General features: G+C 45.3%; 1 protein-coding gene and 2 non-coding genes across 3 annotated transcripts; 2 read left to right on the forward strand and 1 right to left on the reverse strand.

Annotated features, from left to right (window-relative positions):
* Positions 1-655: 655 nt before the first annotated feature.
* ANHX (anomalous homeobox) lies at positions 656-22739 on the forward strand. Its single transcript, XM_038763974.1, has 9 exons — positions 656-904; positions 2093-2220; positions 2348-2471; positions 3573-3762; positions 7465-7597; positions 8454-8764; positions 10245-10389; positions 12889-12981; positions 22666-22739. The coding sequence occupies exons 1-8, from the start codon at positions 656-658 to the stop codon at positions 12947-12949; spliced, it is 1341 nt and encodes a 446-aa protein (XP_038619902.1). The 3' UTR covers positions 12950-12981; positions 22666-22739.
* Positions 4539-4609, reverse strand: TRNAG-CCC. Its single transcript has one exon. It is a non-coding gene; the product is annotated as a tRNA-Gly (tRNA).
* Positions 10459-10596, forward strand: LOC119942960. The gene has a single exon (XR_005455451.1). It is a non-coding gene; the product is annotated as a small nucleolar RNA SNORA7 (small nucleolar RNA).
* Positions 22740-22961: the final 222 nt, after the last annotated feature.

Genomic DNA, 22961 nt, shown 5'->3' on the forward strand with positions numbered 1-22961 from the left:
TATTTATTCTATTTATTTTATTTTGTTAATATGTTTTATTTTGTTAATATGTTTTGTTTTGTTGTCTGTCTCCCCCTTCTAGACTGTGAGCCCGCTGCTGGGTAGGGACCGTCTCTGTATGTTGCCAACTTGGAATTCCCAAGCGCATAGTACAGTGCTCCGCACACAGTAGGCGCTCAATAAATACGATTGAATGACTGAATGCCTAGTGCTTAATAAATGCCATCATTAGTAGTATTATTATTATTACTGAGTATGGGGAGAGTACAATAAAGCGTAGTTGGTAGACTCATCCCTTGCCCACAAGGACCATACAGGCTAGAGGGGGAGACAAAAATTAAAATACATCAGGGATACGTACGTGAGTGAAACAATTAAGTGGATAGGGCATGGTCTTGGGAGTCAGAAGGACCTGGGTTCTAAACCCACCTCTGCCACTTGTCTGTTTTGTGACCTTGGGCTAGTTAGTTCCCTTGTCTGTGCCTGGTATCTGTAAAATCGGGTTAAGGTTGTGAGCCCCAAGAGGGAGCATGGCCTAGTGGAAAGAAGAAGGATCTAGGAGTCAGAGGCCTCAACTCCAGGGCCAACAGGACCTTCCCAACCTTCCCAACTGCTTTCTCTGTAGGGCAGAAGAGGTGACTGATCAAACCCGAGGATGAAGAAGCTCTTAGTCTTGTTGAAACAGGCCCCCAGTCCCCACCCTCCACAGGACGAGCTGGTGCAATTGGCTGGACGGTTCTGCCGTGATTTCCGAGATAACCCTCTGGAGCTGGAGCCGTTGGTCGAGGCTCTGATTAAATCCGAGTACCTGAAGTATTTCCTCACCAATTCCGACGTGGTCCGAGCTTGTGTGCTCTTCTACGTGCACAGGAGGCAACATCAGGCGGCTTGCAGGCTATTGGAGGTAGGGACCTCTCCTTTAGTCCTTTCATAGGGAAAGAGTTATTTATTTATTAATTAATGTATTTATTTTTCATAAAGTGGGAAATGATTTTGAATGAGCAGAAATAACATACCTTTTAGGCATCTCGAGGCGGGTAACAAATCAATCATTAGCTACACCAAAAGGTGGAGATATCCCACTTGTCTGCTGTGTGAGCTTAGGCAAGCAGCTTAACTTCTCTTTGCCTCAGTTCCCTCATCTGTAAAATGGGGATTAGGATTGTGAGCCCCAGGTGGGACAACCTGATTACCTTGCATCTACCACGGCACTTAGAACAGTGCTTGGCACATAGTAAGTGCTTAACAAATATGATTATTATTATTATTAGAGAAGCAGCATAGCTCAGTGGAAAGAGCATGGGCTTGGGAGCCAGAGGTCATGGGTTCTAATCCCGGCTCTGCCACTTGTCAGCTGTGTGACTTTGGGCAAGTCACTTCACTTCTCTGGGCCTCACTTACCTCATCTGTAAAATGGGGACTAAAACTGTGAGCCGCACATGGGACAACCTGATCACCTTGTATCCCCCCCCCAGCGCTTAGAACAGTGTTTTGCACATAGTAAGCGCTTAACAAATGCCATTATTATTATTATTAGTAGTAGTAGTAGTATATCCCTGAGAGCCCCTCTGCTTCACAGAATGTTGTAGGGAGCAACCTGAACTGATGTATCACGCCGGGTATGCAGTGTGACAGGGTGATACCATCATCATCATCATCATCATCAATCGTATTTATTGAGTGCTTACTGTGTGCAGAGCACTGTTCTAAGCGCTTGGGAAGTACAAGATGGTAACATATAGAGACAGTCCCTACCCAGCAGTGGGCTACCATGTGAACCATTTTCATGTGCCTAATTTGCCTGAATCTCGAAAGTTTCTTCAGGGGGACTCCTAGCCCTCCCTCTTGCCCCCGAGCTTTCTTGTTCTCGTCCCCGGGCCCTCTGAGCACGGGCACCGGGTCTGTGCCAAAAAACTCAGCAGCAGGAAACCGTGGCGGGGAAGGCGCACGTGTCCGGTGTGGTATCCAGATTGGACAGGGGATGGACATGCTAAAAACCGGAGTGTCCCGTGTCCGACTCCACTTCTGCCCACCCCTGTCAGGAGGCGATGGGTGTGGGAGGGGCTGGGCTCACTCTGCCCACTGTGATTAGGGCTGCAAGGCTGTGGAAGACAGGAAGGAGTTGGTGCAACTGTGGAACGAGATTCATTACCACAGGACCATGGACAAGTACAATGCCAACTTCCTGACACCGGTGCAGAGGTATCGTTCCAGGAAGAGGTATGTGGGAAGTAAGAGGGGAAATGCGTTTCTCATGTGGAGAAGGAGGGTAGAAATAGGGGCTGCATTTGGAGAGTCGTACGCGCTTCTTCGGAAGATTTGCAGACTTAGTTTCTCTCCTCTGAAGGAATCCTCCCCCACCTTCCCTCTGTCCTGAGGGTGTGAAGACCCGAAATCACCCAAAAGAGGTGCGCCAGAAACTGCTGAAGTTTGCCTTGGAAGTGACGGCCCATCCTAATAAGGAGCAGCAGGTATGTGCAAAGGAAACAAGGGTTTCCTTCAGTCAATCAATCAATCAATCAATCAATCGTATTTATTGAGCGCTTACTGTGTGCAGAGCACTGTACTAAGCGCTTGGGAAGTACAAGTTGGAAATCAGTCAATTGTACTTATAGAGGCCTTTCCCAACTAGGCCCTCATTTCCTCTTCTGTCCCTTCTGAGTCACCCTTGTACTTGGATTTGCAACTATTATTCACTTGTTCCTCAGCCCCAAGAAGAAACAGCATGGCTCAGTGGAAAGAGCATGGGCTTTGGAGTCCAGAGGTCAGGGGTTCAAATCCTGACTCCACCAATTGTCAGCTGTGTGACTTTGGGCAAGTCACCCAACTTCTCTGTGCCTCAGTTCCCTCATCTGTAAAATGGGGATTAAGACCGTGAGCCCCCCGTGGTACAACCTGATCCCCTTGTAACCTCCCCAGCGCTTAGAACAGTGCTTTGCACATAGTAAGCGCTTAATAAATGCCATCATTATTATTATTATGTCTGTCTCCCCCTCTAGACTGTAAGGTCATTGTAAGCAGGGAACGTGTCTACCAACTCTGTTATATAATAATAATATATCGTACTCTCCCAAATACTCTCCACACAGTAAGCGCTCGATAAATACGGTTGATTATTGAAGAGTAGCAGGTGTGTGGGGGACCAGGTACTGACTATGGGAGAAGCAAAACAACTAATACCAGAATCTTCTGGACACCAGACCGCATTCTTGATTTTCATCCCTCTTCCAGATTCGTGCTTTTAAAAACACTGTCAGTAGAACATATTGCTCCTTTTCTCTTTCCCTTTTTAACACTGTGGGAGGAATCATAAACAAGTCTTTGCTTCCTACAGCTGTGTTGAAAACTCCCTTAAGTTACTCTGATGAATTGAAGCCTCTCTGTCATTCTTCCCCTGACTCATGGCGAGAGATGTACAGTCGGAATTGGCTTGTCAATCCCTCTTGATGGAAGAGAGTCTTAGCAGATCCCTTGTTTTGTTAGGCGTTCCCTGTCTTTCTCTCACCAGTTGCAATTCAGGAGATGTAGACTTGATGTCTTGCAATGGTTCTGTCTCCTTTCTGGCCCGGCAGGAGAGCTTGGCTGTAGAGACCAACCTGCACGTTCACCAGATCACTAACTGGTTTGCTAATTACCGTCGTCGTTACCCGAAAACCGTTCCTGGACAGCAGGACCCACCGTGGCACCTTGCCCAAATTGGGAATTCAACAGAAGACTCAAGGCCCCAGCCAGTAAAGGAATCTTACCTCTCAGAGCCAACAGGTGAGACTTCCTCCGGTTCTCCAGTTGTTTGAGTTCAGTTATGTTAGTGAACAGATCCTTGACAGGGTAGCATAAACCAGGAATGTTTTAATAACCACAATAGTTATGGTATTTATTAATCACTTACTACCAACACTGGGGTGGATACAAGCAAATCAGGTTGGACACAGTCCCTGCTCCACACGGGGCTCACAGTCTCAAGCCCTGTTTTACGGAGGAGGTAACTGAGGCACAAAGAAGTGAAGTGAATTGCCCAAGGTCACCCAGAAGACAAAGGACGGATGGATTAGAACCATGACCCAACTCCCAGGCCCATGGTCTATCCACTTCGCCATCACCACCTACTCCACTCCACGTTTTCCATTCAAAATTACTGCCTTCTAAAATAATAATGATGAATCATGGTCCTCTAGACTGTAATAATAATAATAATAATGGTATTTGTTAAGTGCTTACTATGTGTAAAGCACTGTTTTAAGTGCTGGAGGGATACAAGGTGATCAGGTTGTCCCACCTGGGGCTTACAGTCTTAAACCCATTTTACAGATGAGGGAACTGAGGCACAGAGAAGTTAAGTGACTTGCCCAAAGCCACACAGCTGACAAGTGGCGGAGCAGGATTTGAATCCATGACCTCTGACTCCAAAGCCCGAGCTCTTTCCACTGAGCCACGCTGCTTCTCTAAGCTCGTTGTGGTTTGGGAACATAATAATGATAGCATTTATTAAGCACTTACTATGTGCATAGCACTGTTCTAAGCGCTGAAAAAAATCCAGCTGCATTGGCCGGGAATCGAGCCCAAGTCTCCCACGTGGGAGGCGAGAATTCTACCACTGAACCACCAATGCCCCCACATCCTTTTTTTTTTCCATCCTTTTTTTTTTCCTCATGTCTACCAACTCTGTTAGATTGTACTCTCCCAAGCATTTAGTACAGTGCTCTGCACACAGTAAGTCTTAATAAATAGGATTGATTCTTAAATTGCAGGTAGGTGGGGAAAACCTTTTGAGATTAGAGAGAGGGGCTCTGTTTCCTTGCTTCCTTCCTTAGATAACCAAGGAAAGTTGCAATATTGGTAATAATAATAATGACAACAATGATAGTGTGTTAAGTGCCAAGGTAGATGTAAAGCAGTCAGATCGAAGGGGCCGTATCCCACATGGGTCTCACGGTCTAAGGTAATTCCCATTGTATAGATGAAAAAAAGCGAGGCCCAGATAAGTTAAGTGACTTGGCAGGGTCACCTTGCAGGCAAGTTCTTTTCACTATTTGACAGCAGCAGAGGACTCCATAGTGTTTCCTCCCCTTATTAGTACTCTGAAGGTACTCAGTAAATATCATTGATTGATGGGCTCTACTGGCAGCTTCCTGTGGTTTTTTTTTTTGATGGCATTTGTTAAGCGCTTACTATGTGCAGAGCACTGTTCTAAGCGCTGGGGGGGATACATGGTGATCAAATTGTCCCATGTGGGGCTCACAGTCTTAATCCCCATTTTACAGATGAGGTAACTGAGGCTCGGAGAAGTTAAGTGACTTGCCCTAGGTCACCCGGCAGACATGTGGCAGAGTCGGGATTCGAACCTATGACCTCTGACTCCAAAGCCCGTGCTCTTTCCACTGAGCCATGCATCATCATCAGTCGTATTTATTGAGCACTTACTGTGTGCAGAGCACTGTACTAAGCGCTTGGGAAGTACAAATTGGCAACATATAGAGACAGTCCCTACCCAACAGTGGGCTCACAGTCTAAAAGGCAGAACGGATGCTTAAAGAGAGAGAGGAAAGGAGGACTGTGGTGGTGATCTAATCCCCTATATAAAACAGGCTGGCTTCCGGAGGTTAACTGAGTCATTTATATCAATCAGGCAATGGTATTTATTGAACATTTATTGTGTGCAAAGCACTGTACTAAGCACCTGGGAAAGTCCGATACAAGAGAGTTGGTAGACATGACCCCTGCCCACTTGGAGCTTATAGTTTTAAGAAACGCAGTCCAATATCCCACGCATCTAAGACGTATGTGTTCTTCTAATTACAAATGGGTTTTTGGGCCTCCTAGGTGCAAATGAATATGCCCCTGACCTCAGGTTGACACTCAGTTCGTTGTCTGCATTGTCACTCTGTAAATTATAATCATTCAATCAATGATATTTATGGAGTGCTTACTCTCTGTGGAGCGCTGTGTTAAGTGCTTGGGAAAGTACAGCCTGCGGGGAGGTCATCAACAATTCATTCATTCATTCAGTCGTATTTATTGAGCGCTTACTGTGTGCAGAGCACTGTACTAGGCGCTTGGGAAGTACAAGTTGGCCACATCTAGAGATGGCCCCTACCCAACAGCGGGCTCACAGTCTAGAAGGGGGAGACAGACAAAAAACCAAACGTATTAACAAAATAAAATAAATAGAATAAATATGTACAAGTAAAATAAATAACTAGAGTAATACATATGTACAAACATATATACATATATACAGGTGCTGTGGGGAGGGGAAGGAGGTAAGGCGGGGAGATGGAGAGGGGGAAGAGGGGGAGAGGAAGGACGGGGCTCAGTCTGGGAAGGCCTCCTGGAGGAGCCTGCTGTTTCTAGACTGTGAGCCCGTTGTTGGGGAGGGACCGTTTCTATATGTTGCCAACTTGTACTTCCCAAGCGCTTAGTACAGTGCTCTGCACACAGTAAGTGCTCAGTAAGTGCTTTGAAGGGAGGAAGCAAAACCATTCCCACTCTGCAACGGGCCCAGCTGTTCCATCTCCAAGGGTGCCAAGCATAGACAGGAAACTAATAGACAGGAAACTAATAATAAACTAATAAACAATGCCCCCCCTCGGTTAGCAGGGTCTTATTGTTCCATTTCAAACTTCTGATATTTAATAATAATGATAATAATAGTGGTATTTATTAAGTGCTTACTATGTGCCAGGCACTGTACTTAAGTGCCATAGTAGACACAAAGTAATTGTGTTGGACATGGTCCTTGTCCCACATTGGGCTCGCAGTCTTAATTCCCATTTTACAGATGAGGTAACTGAGGCATAGAGAAGTGAAGTGACTTGCCCAAGGTCACATAGCAGACAAGGGCGGACCTAGGATTAGAACCCAGGCCTGTGCTCTATCCACTAGGCCATGCTGCTTCTCTAGCTTTCCCCTTGCTCACATAGGGAAGTAGAACAAAACCCCATAAACTCCCAGAAGAGGAAGCACTTATAGAGATGCTAATTGCTCTGCTCCTAAATTGTCTTTAGAGAGGGATTTTGTTGCTTGGCGATTAGGACAGCTGAAGGCGTTACATTCCTGACTCTTCCAATGACTTGCAGTGAATTGCTGGCCAAATTCCCCTCCTTGGCTCTTAGTATCTCCATCTTTTAAAATGGGAGGGTGATTCTTGGGGTTCATCAATCTGTAGTATTTAATAATTATATGGTACTTGTTAAGCATTTACAATGTGTCAGGCACTGTTTTAAGTTTTGGGGTAGATACAAATTAATCAGATTGGACACAGTTCCTGTCCCACATGGGGTTCACACTCTTAATCCCCATTTCCAGGTGAAGTAACCAAGGCCCAGAGAAGTTAAGTGATTTGCCCAAGGCCACGTAGCAAACGTGTTCTAATCCCGGGTCCTTCTGACACCCAGGCCACTAAGCAGAGGATTTTCAGAACTGTAGAACAGGCTGAAGTGCTGACCTCCCCTCCTATGCTTTCAGCTGCATTTCAGGAAGGTTTTCATCTGAAGGAATTAGAAACTTCGGTAGTTCCTTGGGAGACTAATTGGGAGGAATCAGCCCTGGAACTTCAGCATCCTGCGGATGTGCCTTTAATGGAGCTGCTGAATTCCAGGTAATGGAAATGTCTGGTCTTATGCTGTTGAGTCGCTTCAGGCCCATAGCGACTCTGCAGACTTATCTATCCCGGAAAGCCCCACCTCCATCTGCAATCGTTCTGGTAGTGCATCCATAGAGTTTTCTTGGTAAAAATACAGAAGTAGTTTACCATTGCCTTCTTCTGTGCAGTAAACTTGAGTCTCCGCCCTCGACTCTGTCCCATGCTGCTGCTGCTCAGCGCAGGTGAGTTTTGACTTGTAGCAGATTGCCTTCCACTTGCTAGCCCCCAAAATAAGGAATGGAATGGGTATGTCTCTGCTTGACTCTCCCTCCCAAACCAAGACTGGTAGAATACTGGAAACTCTCCAGGTGAGATCCTGAGAGGAGAATGGAAATAGTGCCGCTCAACTAGTTATTTGAAAACTTCTTTTATATAGCTTTTCACGTGGAGAATAGGCACATCTGAGGAAACTGGGGAGAGTGGTCAAACTCTGTTTTAATCAACTCTCTGCCCTGGGGGGCTCCCTGAAAAGACAAAGGGCCTCACACTTGGGGAGGGTCTCTCTCCACTGGCTGGTCCTTAATATCCTCTGGCCAAATCTTTGGAATGCAAGGGCATTTTCCTGCTAATTTGTTTGGCCCATTGCTCTCCCCAGGGCTTATCCTCAGAGAAAAGGGATTTGGGGATTTGTGGGAAAGGGCGAATGGGATTCAGAGAGAGAGAGAGAGAAGAGCCCAAAAGAACGGAGAAAGAACATGGCTGAGGCCTAGAGTTCAGGTCTGAGGCCAGATCAGAGGCCTAGGAGGGCACTAAGAGTCCTGAGAGGGGAGAAGTTCCCATGCCCGTTTTTTTTCCCTGTATTTCACTGCAGTTTTAAGCAAGGAAATGAGTTTGAACAGCCCAGCAAGGTCCTGGGGACTCCTACCACTGCAGAACACACCTTCTACTTTGAAGAACCCAGGACAGATTACTGGCCACTTCCTCCCTCAAGCATCGATGAGACAGCCAGTCGCACTCCTCAACTCTGGCTGGGACATTTAATGTTAGACTCAAACGAGCAGTTGCCATTCAAGCCAGAGCAGTTGGTCTACAAGGAACTCGACTTCCAGGAGCCCTTTTGGGACTTGCCGAAGGAAGAGTCCAGCGGTGGTTATCAGGGTCCTTACCAGATCCCAGGTCCAGGTTGGTCTCTTGGGCTCCACGCCAAGTTCTCCTGTTTGTGCTTTGTTTTTGTTGTCTTTATGCCTTGGCTTCTCTTGATCCCTAATATTTTTTGTCCTCTGTTCTTTGATACTGGCATTGATACATCCACAAGACTTACCCATCTAGACTGTGAACCTGTTGTTGGGTAGGGATCGCCTCTATATGTTGCCGACTTGTACTTTCCAAGCACTTAGTACAGTACTCTGCACACAGTAAGCGCTCAGTAAATATGATTGAGTGAATGAGTGAATGAATCTAGTGCACTGAAGAAGTGGCATAGCGTCTTATCATCATTTTCATTTTGGTATTTAAGCGCTTATTATGTGCCAAGCCCATTGTTGGGTAGGGACCGTCTCTATATGTTGCCAACTTGTACTTCCCAAGCGCTTAGTACAGTGCTGTGCACACAGTAAGCGCTCAATAAATATGATTGAATGAATGACTGCCAAGTACTGTTCTAAGTGTTGGGGTAATAATAATAATAATAATAATGGCATTTATTAAGCGCTTACTATGTGCAGAGCACTGTTCTAAGCACTGGGGAGGTTACAAGGTGATCAGGTTGTCCCACGGGGGGCTCACAGTCTTAATCAGTTGATCAGGTTGAAGTCCCTGTCCTGTGTGACGCTCACAGTCCAAGTAGGATGGAGAACAGTCATTGAGCCCCCATTTTAGGGATGAGAAAACTGAGGCACAGGGAAGTTAAGTAACTTGTCCAAGGTCACACAGCAGACAACTGGCAGAGGCAGGATGAGAACCCAGATCCTCCGACTCCCGGGCCTGTGGCCTTTCCAGTAGACCACACCGCTCCTCGTGCCACTTCTGGGTGCAGCTCATGAAGCTTCCGGAAATGAGGTGTCCCTTCCCTTTCCCCTCGAGCGCCCTTAGCTTGTCCGATGCTTGCCGTTCCTGCTAGTTCGCTGAGCTGGTTGTCCGAGCACCATTCCTCCGACAACTCTGAAATAGCTCTGTCTAATTTTGGTCAGGTCCTCTTTCCTCCGGTCCATTTCCTGCCACAGACCCCCTGCTCCTCTTTTTCTCTCTCCATCTGCATTTGTTCCGCGTTTATCCCGCTGAGCTCCTGTGCCCTGATTTCTGCCTCGCTCCCGCATCCACTCCTTTCACCCAGGCTGCTCCTTCCCGGCACAGTCCCTTGCAGCCCACTCCAATGCAGTTTCTCACTTTGCTTGCTCTTCCCTCCTCCCCCTCCCTTTCCCATCCTGCTGCTGTACTCATGTCTTCTGCTGCGCCTTTTCTCTACCCTTTCCCTTAAGAGAAGCTCTTCTTCGTCCACTTAGGGAAGGAGGGGGGCAGGGAAACTTTTCAGGATGGATGTTATCAAGCGACTCCTTTGTGTGGCCCTGAACACGATTATCTTTCCACTTGGTACCTGGCCAGAGGCATTGGCAGTCAAGATTCTGCTCTCCCAGCTCAATGGCAGGGTTTTTTTTCCACACAGGTTACCAAGAAGCCATGTTCAAAAACCCCCTTGGCATGACGACTGAGGCTGGTTCAGAAGCCAACTGTGGATTGACCAGCTTAGAAGTGGGAAGTTTCTCCCTCGAAGAACAACTGAGTACCCTGGAGTCCATTTTTCCTCAGAGGTAAAGGGGCAGGAGATTCTGTGTGTTTAGAGGAGCAGTTTTAATTTTAGGCCTCTCCATCTAGTTTTTCCCATCTCAGGATCGCACCTGGAGAGTTTCCACAACTCTACCAGTCTCGGCTACAGGAGGGAGAGTGAAGCAGAGGCATACCTATCCCATTCCTAGCTTGGGCAGTGGCTAGCGAGTGGAAGGCAATCTGCTACAAGGCAAAACTCACCTGCGCTGGGCAGCAGTGGCTTGGGAGAGAGCCGAGGGCGGAGATTCAGCGCGGAAGAAGGCAATGGTAAACCACTTCCGCATTTTTACCGAGAAAACTAAGGCTGCGCTACCAGAATGATTGCAGATGGAGGTGGGGCATCCTGTGGGAGATATGTCCATGGAGTCATTATGGGTCAGAAACGACTCGACAGCGTAAGACAAGACAACTTTGTTTCTAGCCCAAAGACAAGACTGAGTTTGGAGATAATTAGAAGAGAGGAATATGGAATTTGCTTGAATAAAGTGAAGGACGGAGCAGTTTCTAGGCTCTTCCCCCTGCAACTCTCGTTGTCCCTCAGTAAATAAGTAGGTGGGAGAACAGGCAATGAATCCCCATTTTGAAGATGAGGAAACTGAGGCACAGAGAAGTTAAGTGATTTGCCCAAGGTCACACAGCAGACATCTGGCAACTGATTATTGATCCATCCGTATGTCCTTTTGAGACTCCACTTTCTCTCATTTTAATAGGAGCAGAAGGTGTCTCTGGCCGATCTCAACTTGAAAGTGAATAATAATAATAATAATAATGATGGCATTTATTAAGCGCTTACTATGTGCAAAGCACTGTTCTAAGCGCTGGGGAGGTTACAAGGTGATCGGGTTGTCCCACGGGGGGCTCACAGTCTTAATCCCCATTTTAAGATGAGGTACTGAGGCACAGAGAAGTTAAGTGACTTGCCCGAAGTCACACAGCTGACAGTTGGCGCGGCCGGGATTTGAACCCCTGACCTCTGACTCCAAAGTCCGGGCTCTTTCCACTGAGCCACGCTGCTTCTCAAGTTACTGAAGGACAAGTCCGTATAGTAATAATTGTGGTATTTGTTAAGCACTTACTATATGCCAGGCACTGTACTAAGCGATGGGGTGGATACAAGCGAATCGGGTTGGACACAGTCCCTGTCCCACATGGGCTCATAGTCTTCATCCCCATTTCACAGATAAGGTAACTGAGGCCCAGAGAAATGAAGTGACTTGCCACAGGTCACAGAGCAGCAAAGTGGCACAACTAGGATTAGTAATAATAATAATAATAATGACATTTATTAAGCACTTACTGTGTGCAAAGCACTGTTCTAAGTGCTGGGAAGGTTACGAGGTTACCCCCGGCCCACGTTATCCCCCCGGCCTGGAATGCCCTCCCTCCCCACATCCGGCAAGCTACCTCTCTTCCTCCCTTTAAGGCCCTACTGAGAGCTCACCTCCTCCAGAAGGCCTTCCCAGACTGAGCCCCCTCCTTCCTCTCCCCCTCGTCCCCCTCTCCATCCGCCCATCTTACCTCCTTCCCTTCCCCACAGCACCTGTATATATGTATATATGTTTGTACATATTTATTACTCTATTTATTTTACTTGTACATATCTATTCTATTTATTTTATTTTGTTAATATGTTTGGTTTTGTTCTCTGTCTCCCCCTTCTAGACTGTGAGCCCACTGTTGGGTAGGGACTGTCTCTATATGTTGCCAACTTGTACTTCCCAAGCGCTTAGTACAGTGCTCTGCACACAGTAAGCGCTTAATAAATACGATTGATTGATTGTTTGATTGACCTCTGACTACCAAGCTCATGCTCTTTCCAATGATCCACACTGCTTCTCCAGATTATCATCATCATTATTATTATTATCCCATCTACTTCTCAGGTGTCAGTAGGAGGCTAGTCCAAGGAATTTGGTGTTTCCAACAAGGTCCAGATTTGCACTCAATTGAGCGAGATTAAAGAAAAGGATGATGCCTGAGAAGCCCTAAAACGACTTGCAAAAGCCATCGTCATCATCACCAATGGATCTGATGATGGATTTAATAACATCATGGCTTTAATAACCATTCCCTAATCCTCTTCTTCGGACCTAAACCCTTTCTGCCTTTTCATGAGAGAATGTCCCAGTCGGTAATCTATATTATGGTTCTGAGCTTTCTCTGCTACTTCTGAGTTTTAAGGTGCCCAGACTTTGAAGCTTAGTGTCTCAAACTCAGACAGAAAAGCAGAACCCTGCTGCTATCACTCTTGTCAACCTGCTTTATTCGTGATTTAGATTAGCAGAGTTCTTAGTGTCAACCTCTTTTATTCATGATTCAGATTAGTGGAGTTCTGAGCAGCAGATCTGATTCTCTTCCCTCTACTCACGCTCTGTTGCTCCAGACCTGAATAGTTGAAGCGAAGGAGGTGATGTCACACGAGTAGCGGAAAGAAATCTGGACGATGCACATGTTTTTCTAACCAGATCAATGATTTTTTCCAGTTCACCTCAGGTGACGCCAACGACCCTTCCCGTGCCCACTCGGTGGCCAGATTCCTGGTAGAGGCGGGAAGCCAGGACTTGGAAGTCAGCCAGGTGAGAGCATGAGACAGGGCTCCCTCTCCTTTTGATCAGGAGACCAACTGCTGGATTTCTGCAAGCCTGTATTGATGGCCTGATTTCTCTTTAGGTCATGTTTAAGAGAGAAGAGCTCGAAGTCAATTCCCGGGGTTAGAGACTTAAACAAGCTCCTTATGGGCAGGGACCATGTCAACCAAGTAATAATAATAATGATGGCATTTATTAAGCACTTACTATGTGCAAAGCACTGTTCTAAGCACTGGGGAGTTTACAAAGTGATCAGGTTGTCCACGGGGGGCTCACAGTCTTAATCCCCATTTTACAGATGAGGTAGCTGAGGCACAGAGAAGTTAAGTGACTTGCCCAAAGTCACACAGCTAACAATTGGCAGAGCTGGGATTTGAACCCATGAACTCTGACTCCAAAGCCCCTACTCTTTCCACTGACCCACGCTACTTCTCTGTTATAAAATCTGTTATACTCCCCCAAGGAGTTTTGTGCAGTGCGCTGCACACAGTGAGTGCTCAATGAAAAGATTGATTTAATTGACTCAATAAGAAATTAGAAAGAGGTGAGGATATTCACCATGGAAAGCTCAAGGGTTGCTCTAATGGAGCCTGAACTAAGATTTTGGACAGCTTTCATCTGGTCTAGTCTCAGCCATTCCCAGCAGGGATCCAGTAAACATGGCAATAAAGCTGGCAGATCATGGCAAATGGTGGTAATGCCTCTTGCCTGATTGATAAACTGTGAGATTTCTCTTTCAGAATTCTATCTGCTTTAATCAGTCAGTCAGTGGTATTTATTGTGTGCTTACTGTACTGAGCGCTTGGGAGAGAGCAACGCAACAGATTTGGAAGGCACATTCCCTGCCCACAGTGAGCTACTTTACCCGTCTTCTGGGAGAAGGATTTTCCCAGTCTCTTCTATCTGCTGTCATAGGGCTGAAATTCCCCTTCTCTAAGCAGTCTGGCCTAAGAGGGTGAGGGAGGTGTGACTAGGCATTATCCTGCATGCCCAGTGACATTTATTTCCTCTGAACAGAAGTGAAACTCAGTATAATTCCTCTTGAGATGAGAACAAAGTCTAGTCGGACCTTGCCTCAACTTTTTCACTTCTGCTTCCTTCCTCTTATTTTTTTATGGTAATTGTTAAGTGCTTACTACGCACTGTCTGCTCCACTAAGTCACTAGCAAATGCAGAAGAGGTGATGATGTCAGGTGCGTTGCCTTAGTTTTAGGGATGTGAAGGAAAAAAGATTCATTTAGTTGGGGATGAGTTGTCTGACTTTACTGTCTCTTTCTCCAATGATTCCCAGACAAATCCTTGCTTGTTTGATTATGATGGAGTTCAAATAATGGCAGAACTACATTTAGCAAAGAGATAGTCATTTTGAATCCTGGAACTGGAGGCAATTTGAAGTCACTTAGTCCATCCCCCTGCTTTCAGGCTGAACCAAAGCTACCCTCTCAGCAATCTTGGGGTAACAGCAGACGCTCCCCCGGAAAGTACGCCCAGATGAACTTCTGTTTTGGGTTAGGTCACTTCCCCGCAAAAACATTCCCTGACTAGCCCCCTTCTTCCTGTTCATGCCACACCATCATGTGTATATCTATTTGTTACTTATTTGCTTATTTTTGTTTTAATTCTTTTCTCTCTAATCCTAGAGAGAAAAATCTCTCTAATCAATTGGCAGTTGATTGACTTTTGGCACTTGTTAAGTGCTTACTCTGTGCCGGGCACTGTTCTAAGCGCTGGGATAGATATAAGATAATCAGTTTGGGCAGAGTCCCTCTCCCACGTCGAGCTCACAGTCTTAAGTTGGGGGGAGTAGGGTTGAATCCCCATTTTACAGATGAGGTATCTGAGGCTCAGAGAAGTGAAGTGACTTGCCCAAGGTCACACAGCTGGCACATGGCAGAGCTGGGATTAGAACTCAGACCCTCTGACTCCAAGGCCCGTCCTCTTTCCACTAGGCCATACTGCCTCTATCTACTTGTCTTTCTCGTTTCAGTGGCTTGTAAATCCTTCATGGGGAGAACTGGATCTTTCACTTCTGTTATGTGTTCCCATGGTAGAGTGGCTTCTCCTATTTTATTTTTTAATGGCATTTGTTAAGCACTTACTATCTGCCAGGCACTGTACTAAGCGTTGGGGTAGGTACAAGATTATCGGGTTGCACATAGTCCATGTCTCACACGGAGCTCACAGTCCTAATCCCTACTTTACAGGTGAAGGTACTGAAGCACAGATTAGTTAGGTGATTTACCCAAGGTCACAGAGCAGACAAGTGGCGGAGCTCGGATTGGAACCCGTGCTCTATCCACTAGGCCACGCTGCTTCTCCACTGTTATCCCTTTTAATCTCCGTCTATACTCACTCCCTTAGAGCTTTAATTCCCACTCCCATTCCCACAGCTTCAACTCCTATCTCTGTGCAGATGATTCCCAAATCTATATCTCCAGCCCTGACTTAGCTTCTCTGCAGTTTCATATTTTCTCCTACTTTCAGGATATCTCTTCTTGGATGTCCTGCCAACACCTTTCATTCATTCATTCGAGCACTTACTGTGTGCAGAGCACTGTACTAAGCACTTGGAAAGTACAATTTGGCAACAGTGACAGTCCCTACCCAACAATGGGCTTGCAGTCTAGAAGGGGGAGACAGGCAACAAAACAAAACAAGTTGACGGGTGTCAGTACCATCAATTACAGATAGATACATAAGGGCTGTGGGGCTGGGGAGGGGGAGAGAAAAGGGAGCAAGTCAGAGCGATGAAGAAGGGAGTGGAGATAAGGAAAAACCTCAAACTAAACATGTCCAAAACAGAACTCCTCATCTTCCCACATAAAACCTGTCCTCCCCGTGTCTTTCCTGTCACTGTAGACAGCTACCAACCTCTCTGTCTCACAAGCCCATAACCTTGGCATTGTCCTCCCCTCATCTCTCTCATTTAACCCACATATTCAATCTGTCACCGAATTGTGTCAGTTCCACCTTCACAACATCACTAAAATCCACCTTTTCCTCTCCATCCAAACTACTACTATGTGGATCCAGGCACTTATCACATCCTGCCTTGACTACCTCATTGGCTCTTTGCTGACCTCCACACCTCCTGTCTCTCCCCATTCCAGTCCACACTTCACGCTACTTCCCGGGTCGTTTTTCTAAAAAAATGTTCAGTCCACGTCTCCCCACGCCTCAAGAGCCTCCAGGCTTGTCCATCCATCTTCACACCCAACAGAAACTCCTCACCTTTGGCTTTAAAGTACTCAATCAGCTCATCCCCTCCTACCTTACTTCACAGATTTGCTACACACACTTCATTCCACTAATGCCAGACTTCTGATGTCAGCCCCTTGCCCACGTCCCCTCTCTGGCCTGGAATTCCTCCCCATCATATTGGACAGACTACCACTGTCCCCACCTTCAAAACCTTATTAAAATCCACTCTTCCAAGAAGCCTTCCTTAAGTCCTCCCCTACTCCCTCTCTCTTCTGTGGCATCCTTGCACTTGTATCTATACCCTTTAAGCCCTTGATATTCACCCCACCCTCAGCCCCATGGCACCTCCCTAAATATCCGTACTTTATTTTAATGTATGTCTAGACTGTAAGCTCCTTGTGGGCAGGCATCCTGTTTACTAGCAATATTGTGGTCTCCCAAGTGCTTAGTACAGTGTTCTGCAATATAAAGACTCAGTACATTCTATTGATGAATTGATGGGATGGGATCAGCAGGGAGGAGTTGGATTAGTTAGGGAAGTCATCCTGGAGGAAGAGGAGACTCTACAAGAAGATTTTGAAGGGAGGAAGGAGCATAGTTTGGAAGGGTGTTCCATGGAGGAGAAAGGCATGATCAATTGGTTGCAGATGGGAGAGTCACAAGAATAGTACAGTTCAGTTTTGTGGGGAGAGGCAAAAAGCACAAGATGGGAAATAGAAGAAAAAGAAAGCAGGCAGTTAAGATAGAAAGCTTTGAATTGTTGATCGTGAGTTTGTGAACTCCTTCGGGATAGGGACAGTGTCTTTTACTTCTCTTGCATTCTCCTAAACTGCTTAGTACAGTACTCTGCATTCAAGAGACTCACAATGACTATAGTAGATTGGTTGGGTTTTTGTTTTCTGCAAGAAAAATTGCATAAATAGCCATTTGGACCTTTTGAAGACAGTGATGTGTTCCAAGTTACTTTTTAAGAAGATGATTTGTGTTGCCAAGGGTAAAGTTGACAGGAAAGACTGGAGGTTGGGCATCATTAGGGAGTTTTCTAGGATAATCCAGCTGGGAGGTATTGAGGGCTTGAGCCAGGGTGGTAGTCTTAAGGGAGGAAGTGAAGAGAGGGAAGGATGTGGCACACCCTAGAAGTCTTAGTAACAGGTTGAATGTGGAAGGCAAATGATAGAGCCATCGATAATAATTGAATTTTTTGTTAAGCACTTACTATGTGCTAATCACAGTATTAAGCTCTGGGATTGATACAACGTAAGCAGATCAGACATAGTCCCCGTGGCTCATGGGTCTCACAGTCAAAGGGGGAGGGAGAAGAACAGATATTTTAACTCTGTTTTACAGATGAGGAACCTGAGGCACAGGAGAATCAAGTGACTTGCCCAAGGTCACACAGCAAGCAAATGGCGGAGCCGCAATTAGCACCCAGGCCTATGCTCCTTCCAGTAGACCAACCTGCTTCCGAGAGAACACAGATTGTGGGCTTTTTAAGAAGGCTCTAAAGGAGGAGAGGGAAAGTTAAAACGTTTGCTTGGGAGAAGCAAAGAGAATGAGGTGGGATGTAATGCAAGGAAAGAGCAGCTAAATGACTGAAACTCAAGGTTATTGAACTCGTGTTTTGGGCCTGGATCTAGTCTTCCTGTGCAGAACTTAACAAATACCATCATTATTATTCAATTTCATAAGCGCTTAGTACAGTGCTCTGCCACAGTAAGCGCTCAATAAATACGATTGAATGAATGAATATGTCATAACAGTCTTTTCAGACTCTTAAATCTTATAATTAACTATCTGACTATGCACTCCATATGATTAACTTGGAGTTCCTTGTTTGTTTGTTATGGTATTTGTTAAGCACTTACTATGTGTCAATCATTGTTCTGAGCACTGGGTTAGAGATAGGATTATCAGGTTGGACACAGTCCCCGTCCCACGTGGGGCTCACAGTCTAAATCCTTGTGGCAGGGATCATGTCTACCAACTCTACTGTCCTAAGTGCTTAGTACAGTGCTCTGTTCACAGTAAGTGTTCAATAAATAGCATTGAATGAATGAATGATTAAATGCCAGTAATCTGAACTTTGAAAGAAAAGCAGCATTCAGGAGGACTCATATTTTGAGTTCTTTCTCATCTACACCTGAGAAAAGATATTCTTCCACCCTCTTTTAAATGGAGTTTTTTTTTACCCCCAGAAAAGGCCGTTCTTTTTCCAGGAGTGAACTCATTATTGAAACAAAAAGAAGTGCCATAAGATTATATAATCTTGTCATATGGAATTATAAATTATGTAAATAAAGTTTTGCTTTTCTCTGGGTCCTGCTTTCTCTGAGTTTGGAAGACTGTGGAATTTCTAAAAAAAGATCTAGTACAGTCATTTTGTTGGGCTTATTTCAATTCAGTTTGATTAAATGGGCCAAGTTTTGATCAATTCTGCTCTTAAGTGATAAACCAAGTTCTTCTGAAGTCCTGGCCAGTCGATCAGTCAATCAGTGAGACTTTTTGAGCATTTACTATGTGCAGAGCACTATACTGAGTGCTCATTCATTCATTCAATCATTATTTGAGTACTTACTGTGTGCAAAACACTGTACCAAGCATTTGGGTGAGTACAATAAATATATAGGCAAATTCCCTGCCCACAACGAGCTCACAGTCTAAAGGGGGAGGCAGACATTAATATACACGAATAAATAAATAAATAAATTACAGGTATATACATAAGTACCATGGTGCTGGGAAGGGTGATGACTGAAGGGAATAAGTCAGGGTGTCCCAGAAGGGAGTTGAAGAACAGGCGAGGAGGGTTTAGTCAGGGAAGGCAAACACTCAGAACAGTACAACAGAATTAGCAGATGCATTCCCTGCCCATAAGGAACTTACCATCTAGAGGGGGAGACAGACATTAATATGAATAGATAATCCATAAGATATAATTTAAAGATAAGTACATGAGAACCACACTTTGTTAGGGCTCTCCATTTCCACTACTTCCGCAAACATATAAATTATGTATTTCTTCAAGTGACCTAAGACAGAAACGATTCATAACTGGCACTTTGGCACCCAGAAGACTGACTCAAAAAAAATCCTAGGGCCGGAGGGGACCTAGAGAAACTATCTAATTCTTCTCCCTGACAATAGACTAGACCCAAATTTATACCCTTACAGAGTCTTGAGAGTGTATCCTGTTAGGGAAATTTCACAGCCTCCCTTAGTTGTTCTGGTATCACGTACAGCTTGGCAAGCATAGAAGACTACTGAATCCACCCTCCATCAACCAATTTGAGTGCTTACTATATACAGACCACTGTACTAAGTGCTTGGGAGGTGATAATACAATAAAGTTGATAGGTGCCATCCATACCCTCTGGGAGTTTAGGTGGCACAAACTAATTTAAAAGGCATTTGTTTAAAAAGAGCTTTTGAACAGTGCTAGGGCTCAAATGGAGTCTTCCCTTGAGGCTCTGAGGTTATCAGGCTAGAAATATTTATTTATTCATTCATTCAATCGTATTTACTGAGCACTTACTGTGTGCAGAGCACTGTACTAAGCGCTTAGCACTGTACTAAGTTTATCTGTTACCTGAGCCATTTCCCTGATTTATGAAAAGTATCAATCAATCAATTTGTTGCCAAATTGTACTCTCCAAGTGCTTAGTACAGTGCTCTGCACACAGTAAGTGCTCATTAAATGCAGTTGAATGAATGAATAAATATTTATTGAACACCATGTGCAGAGCACTGTCCTGAGCGCTTGGGAGAGCATAATGTAGACACGTTCCTTGCCCATAATGAGCTTACAGTCTAGAGGGAGAGACAGAAATTAATATAAATATATTATGGATATGTATGTAAGTTCTGAGTAGTGAATACAGGTAGCAAATCCAAGTGCAAGGGTGACAAAGAAGGGAATGGGAGATGAGGAAATGAGGGTTTAGGGAAGGCCTGTTGGAGGAGATGTGATTTTAAAATGAAGCAGTCTAGTGCTTAAAGCACGGGCCTGGAGTCAGAAGGACCTGGGTTCTAATCCCTGCTCTCCCACTTGTCTGCTGTGTGACTTAACTTCTCTGTGTCTCAATTACCTCATTTGTAAAATGAGGATGAAGACCGTGAGCCCTCTGTGAGACATGGACTGTGTCCAACCCGATTACCTTTATTCACCCCAGTGCTTAGAACAGTGTTTGACATTAGTAAACGTTAAACAAATATCATTAAAAAACATATGGCTTTGGAGTGGGGAAGAGTGATTGTCTGTCGGAGATATGAAGAGGGCGGGCGTTCCAGGCTACAGGCAGGACATAGATGAGAGTTGGTAGGCACCATCTATACCCTCAAGGAGCTTAGTTGGCACAAACTAATTTAAAAGACATTTGTGTAAAAAGAGGTTTTGAACAATGCTGGGGCTTAATGGGTAGCAACAGAATCATCCCATGAGTCTCTGAGGTTAGCAGGCTAGAAATGTCCAGCACTTAGAACAGTGCCCAGCGCTTAGAACAGCGCTTTTCACATAGTAAGCGCTTAATAAATGCCATTATAAAAAAATGTCTATCTTTAAGAGGAGCTTTCTTTACCAGTCACCAAGCTGAGCCATTTCCATGATTTTATGAAAAATATCATCGATTTTGGACATAGTTCCTTTCTCCTGCTGGAATGTTGGTATAATTTCCCTGGAAGCCCCGCGTTCTGGATGGGAAAAGCTCAGCGAACTCCCTAAGTTGTTATGCCTCCTTGGGATCATGGTGAGACATTCGGGAGGGATGCAATGTGAACTCGGGCTTTTCAGGAAATGAGAAAGGTGATTTTTTTTTAGATGACAAATGTCTGTTGTCGATGCAGTCCTATCTAGAGGTAGTCGGGGAGAGATGGAAATTAATTTAAGCAGCTGCTCCCATTGCTCACTTGTGCTCTCTGCACTATTTCAACTTTGCGAACCAGATTTTAAAACACACCAATGTCTGATATCTAAGAGGGAGCCTTAGGCTCAGAAATATTGCCGTTAAAAATAACGTTACAGAGCTGTGCCAGTGGGAGCCATTTTCTCAGCTGTAATAAGGACAGCTTCTGCTTCTCAGGTCTGGCTCTCCTCCCAGCTTGCCTTTATTAGGTCAGCGCTCCAAGACTGAGAAAAAATGGGGTTAAATCTCTTTGGAAAAAGTCTGCCTCCTTTCCCGAGTTTAAGTCTCTCACGTGGATGACCCTGTCTCATATTTGTTCCTTATTCACTGTGGTATTATCCTCATCTAATGTCACCTCCTATTCTGTGGTTTTTGAGCAGTGTCGTTTTCTCTTGCGATGTGAGAGATACTGCGAGGTCTTAGCAGAGGAGAAGGAAAAGGAATCTCTTTCCATTATTACTGCTATGCCTTCTATATCACTTCACATTTGTGAAGGGCTTTATGGTTATTTTTATGAGTCTCTCTTCCTCTGTGAAGAAAGTTGGCATTGCTAAGCCCATTTTACATTATCGTCATCCTTCCTCTTGAGTAATATTTAAGTGCTGTGCAGAAGTTAATCCAAAGCCATTTACAGAGAAGAAGAAAGACAACATACAGCGAAGCAGACATCCTATTTAAGCCCAAGAGAAAAGGAAGAAGGGCTTTAAAAATGTACTTTTATCACTATTTTTTAAAGTAGTATGATGATTGAATCCTTTAGGAGGAGAGTTGGGCAGGGCCCAAAGGGCAGAAATTAAGTTCAGCTCCTTTGGTCAAGTTCCCACCCATCTCCCCTCCCCACTTCAATCTATACTTCACGCTGCTGCCTGGATCATCTTTGCATAAATGCTCTGGGCATGTTACTCCCCTCCTCAAAAATCTCCAGTGGCTACCAATCAACCTACGCATCAGGCAAAAACTCCTCACTCTCGGCTTCAAGGCTGTCCATCACCTCGCCCCCTCCTACCTCACCTCCCTTCTCTCCCTCTACAGCCCAGCCCGTACCCTCTGCTCCTCTGCTGCTAACCTCCTCACCGTGCCTCGTTCTCACCTGTCCCACCATCAACCCCCAGTCCACGTCCTTCCCCTGGCCTGGAATGCCCTCCCTCCGCACAGCCGCCAAGCTAGCTCTCTTCCTCCCTTCAAAGCCCTACTGAGAGCTCACCTCCTCCAGGAGGTCTTCCCAGACTGAGCCCCCTCCTTCCTCTCCTCCTCCTCCCCCTCCCCATCCCCCCTGCCCTACCTCTTTCCCCTCCCCACAGCACCTGTATATATATTTGTACAGATTTATTACTCTATTTATTTTACTTGTACATATTTACTATTCTTTTTATTTTGCTAATATGTTTTGTTTTGTTGTCTGTCTCCCCCTTCTAGACTGTGAGCCCGCTGTTGGGTAGGGACCATCTCTATATGTTGCCAACTTGTACTTCCCAAGCGCTTAGTACAGTGCTCTGCACACAGTAAGTGCTCAGTAAATGCAATTGAATGAATGAATGAATTCCACGGATAACCCTGTATCTTGGTATTTCAGGGCCTGATGGAGAACCCCCTCAGAGAGCTGACTTCCAGTGATATTTTGTGGAAATGCATAGAAGCCTGCATGGCAAAGTGGATTTCTCCGCAGAAGGGGACTGTTACCAAGTTTGCTTTGTTGAGTTTTGCCCTCAGTTCTTGCACCTGAAGAGAGCCATCCCTGTAGTGATGGTTGTAGGGGTTTTAATGATTTGGATGTTTTTCCTGAGGGATGGAAGGTGGGCTTGAGGCTGGGAGTTTCTACTTCTGATGTTAATAATGAGGCTGTGGAAAGTTGGGGATCAAGAAGAGGAG

Source organism: Tachyglossus aculeatus, chromosome 21 (assembly GCF_015852505.1).
Source record: "Tachyglossus aculeatus isolate mTacAcu1 chromosome 21, mTacAcu1.pri, whole genome shotgun sequence".
In the NCBI taxonomy this organism is placed as follows: domain Eukaryota; kingdom Metazoa; phylum Chordata; class Mammalia; order Monotremata; family Tachyglossidae; genus Tachyglossus; species Tachyglossus aculeatus.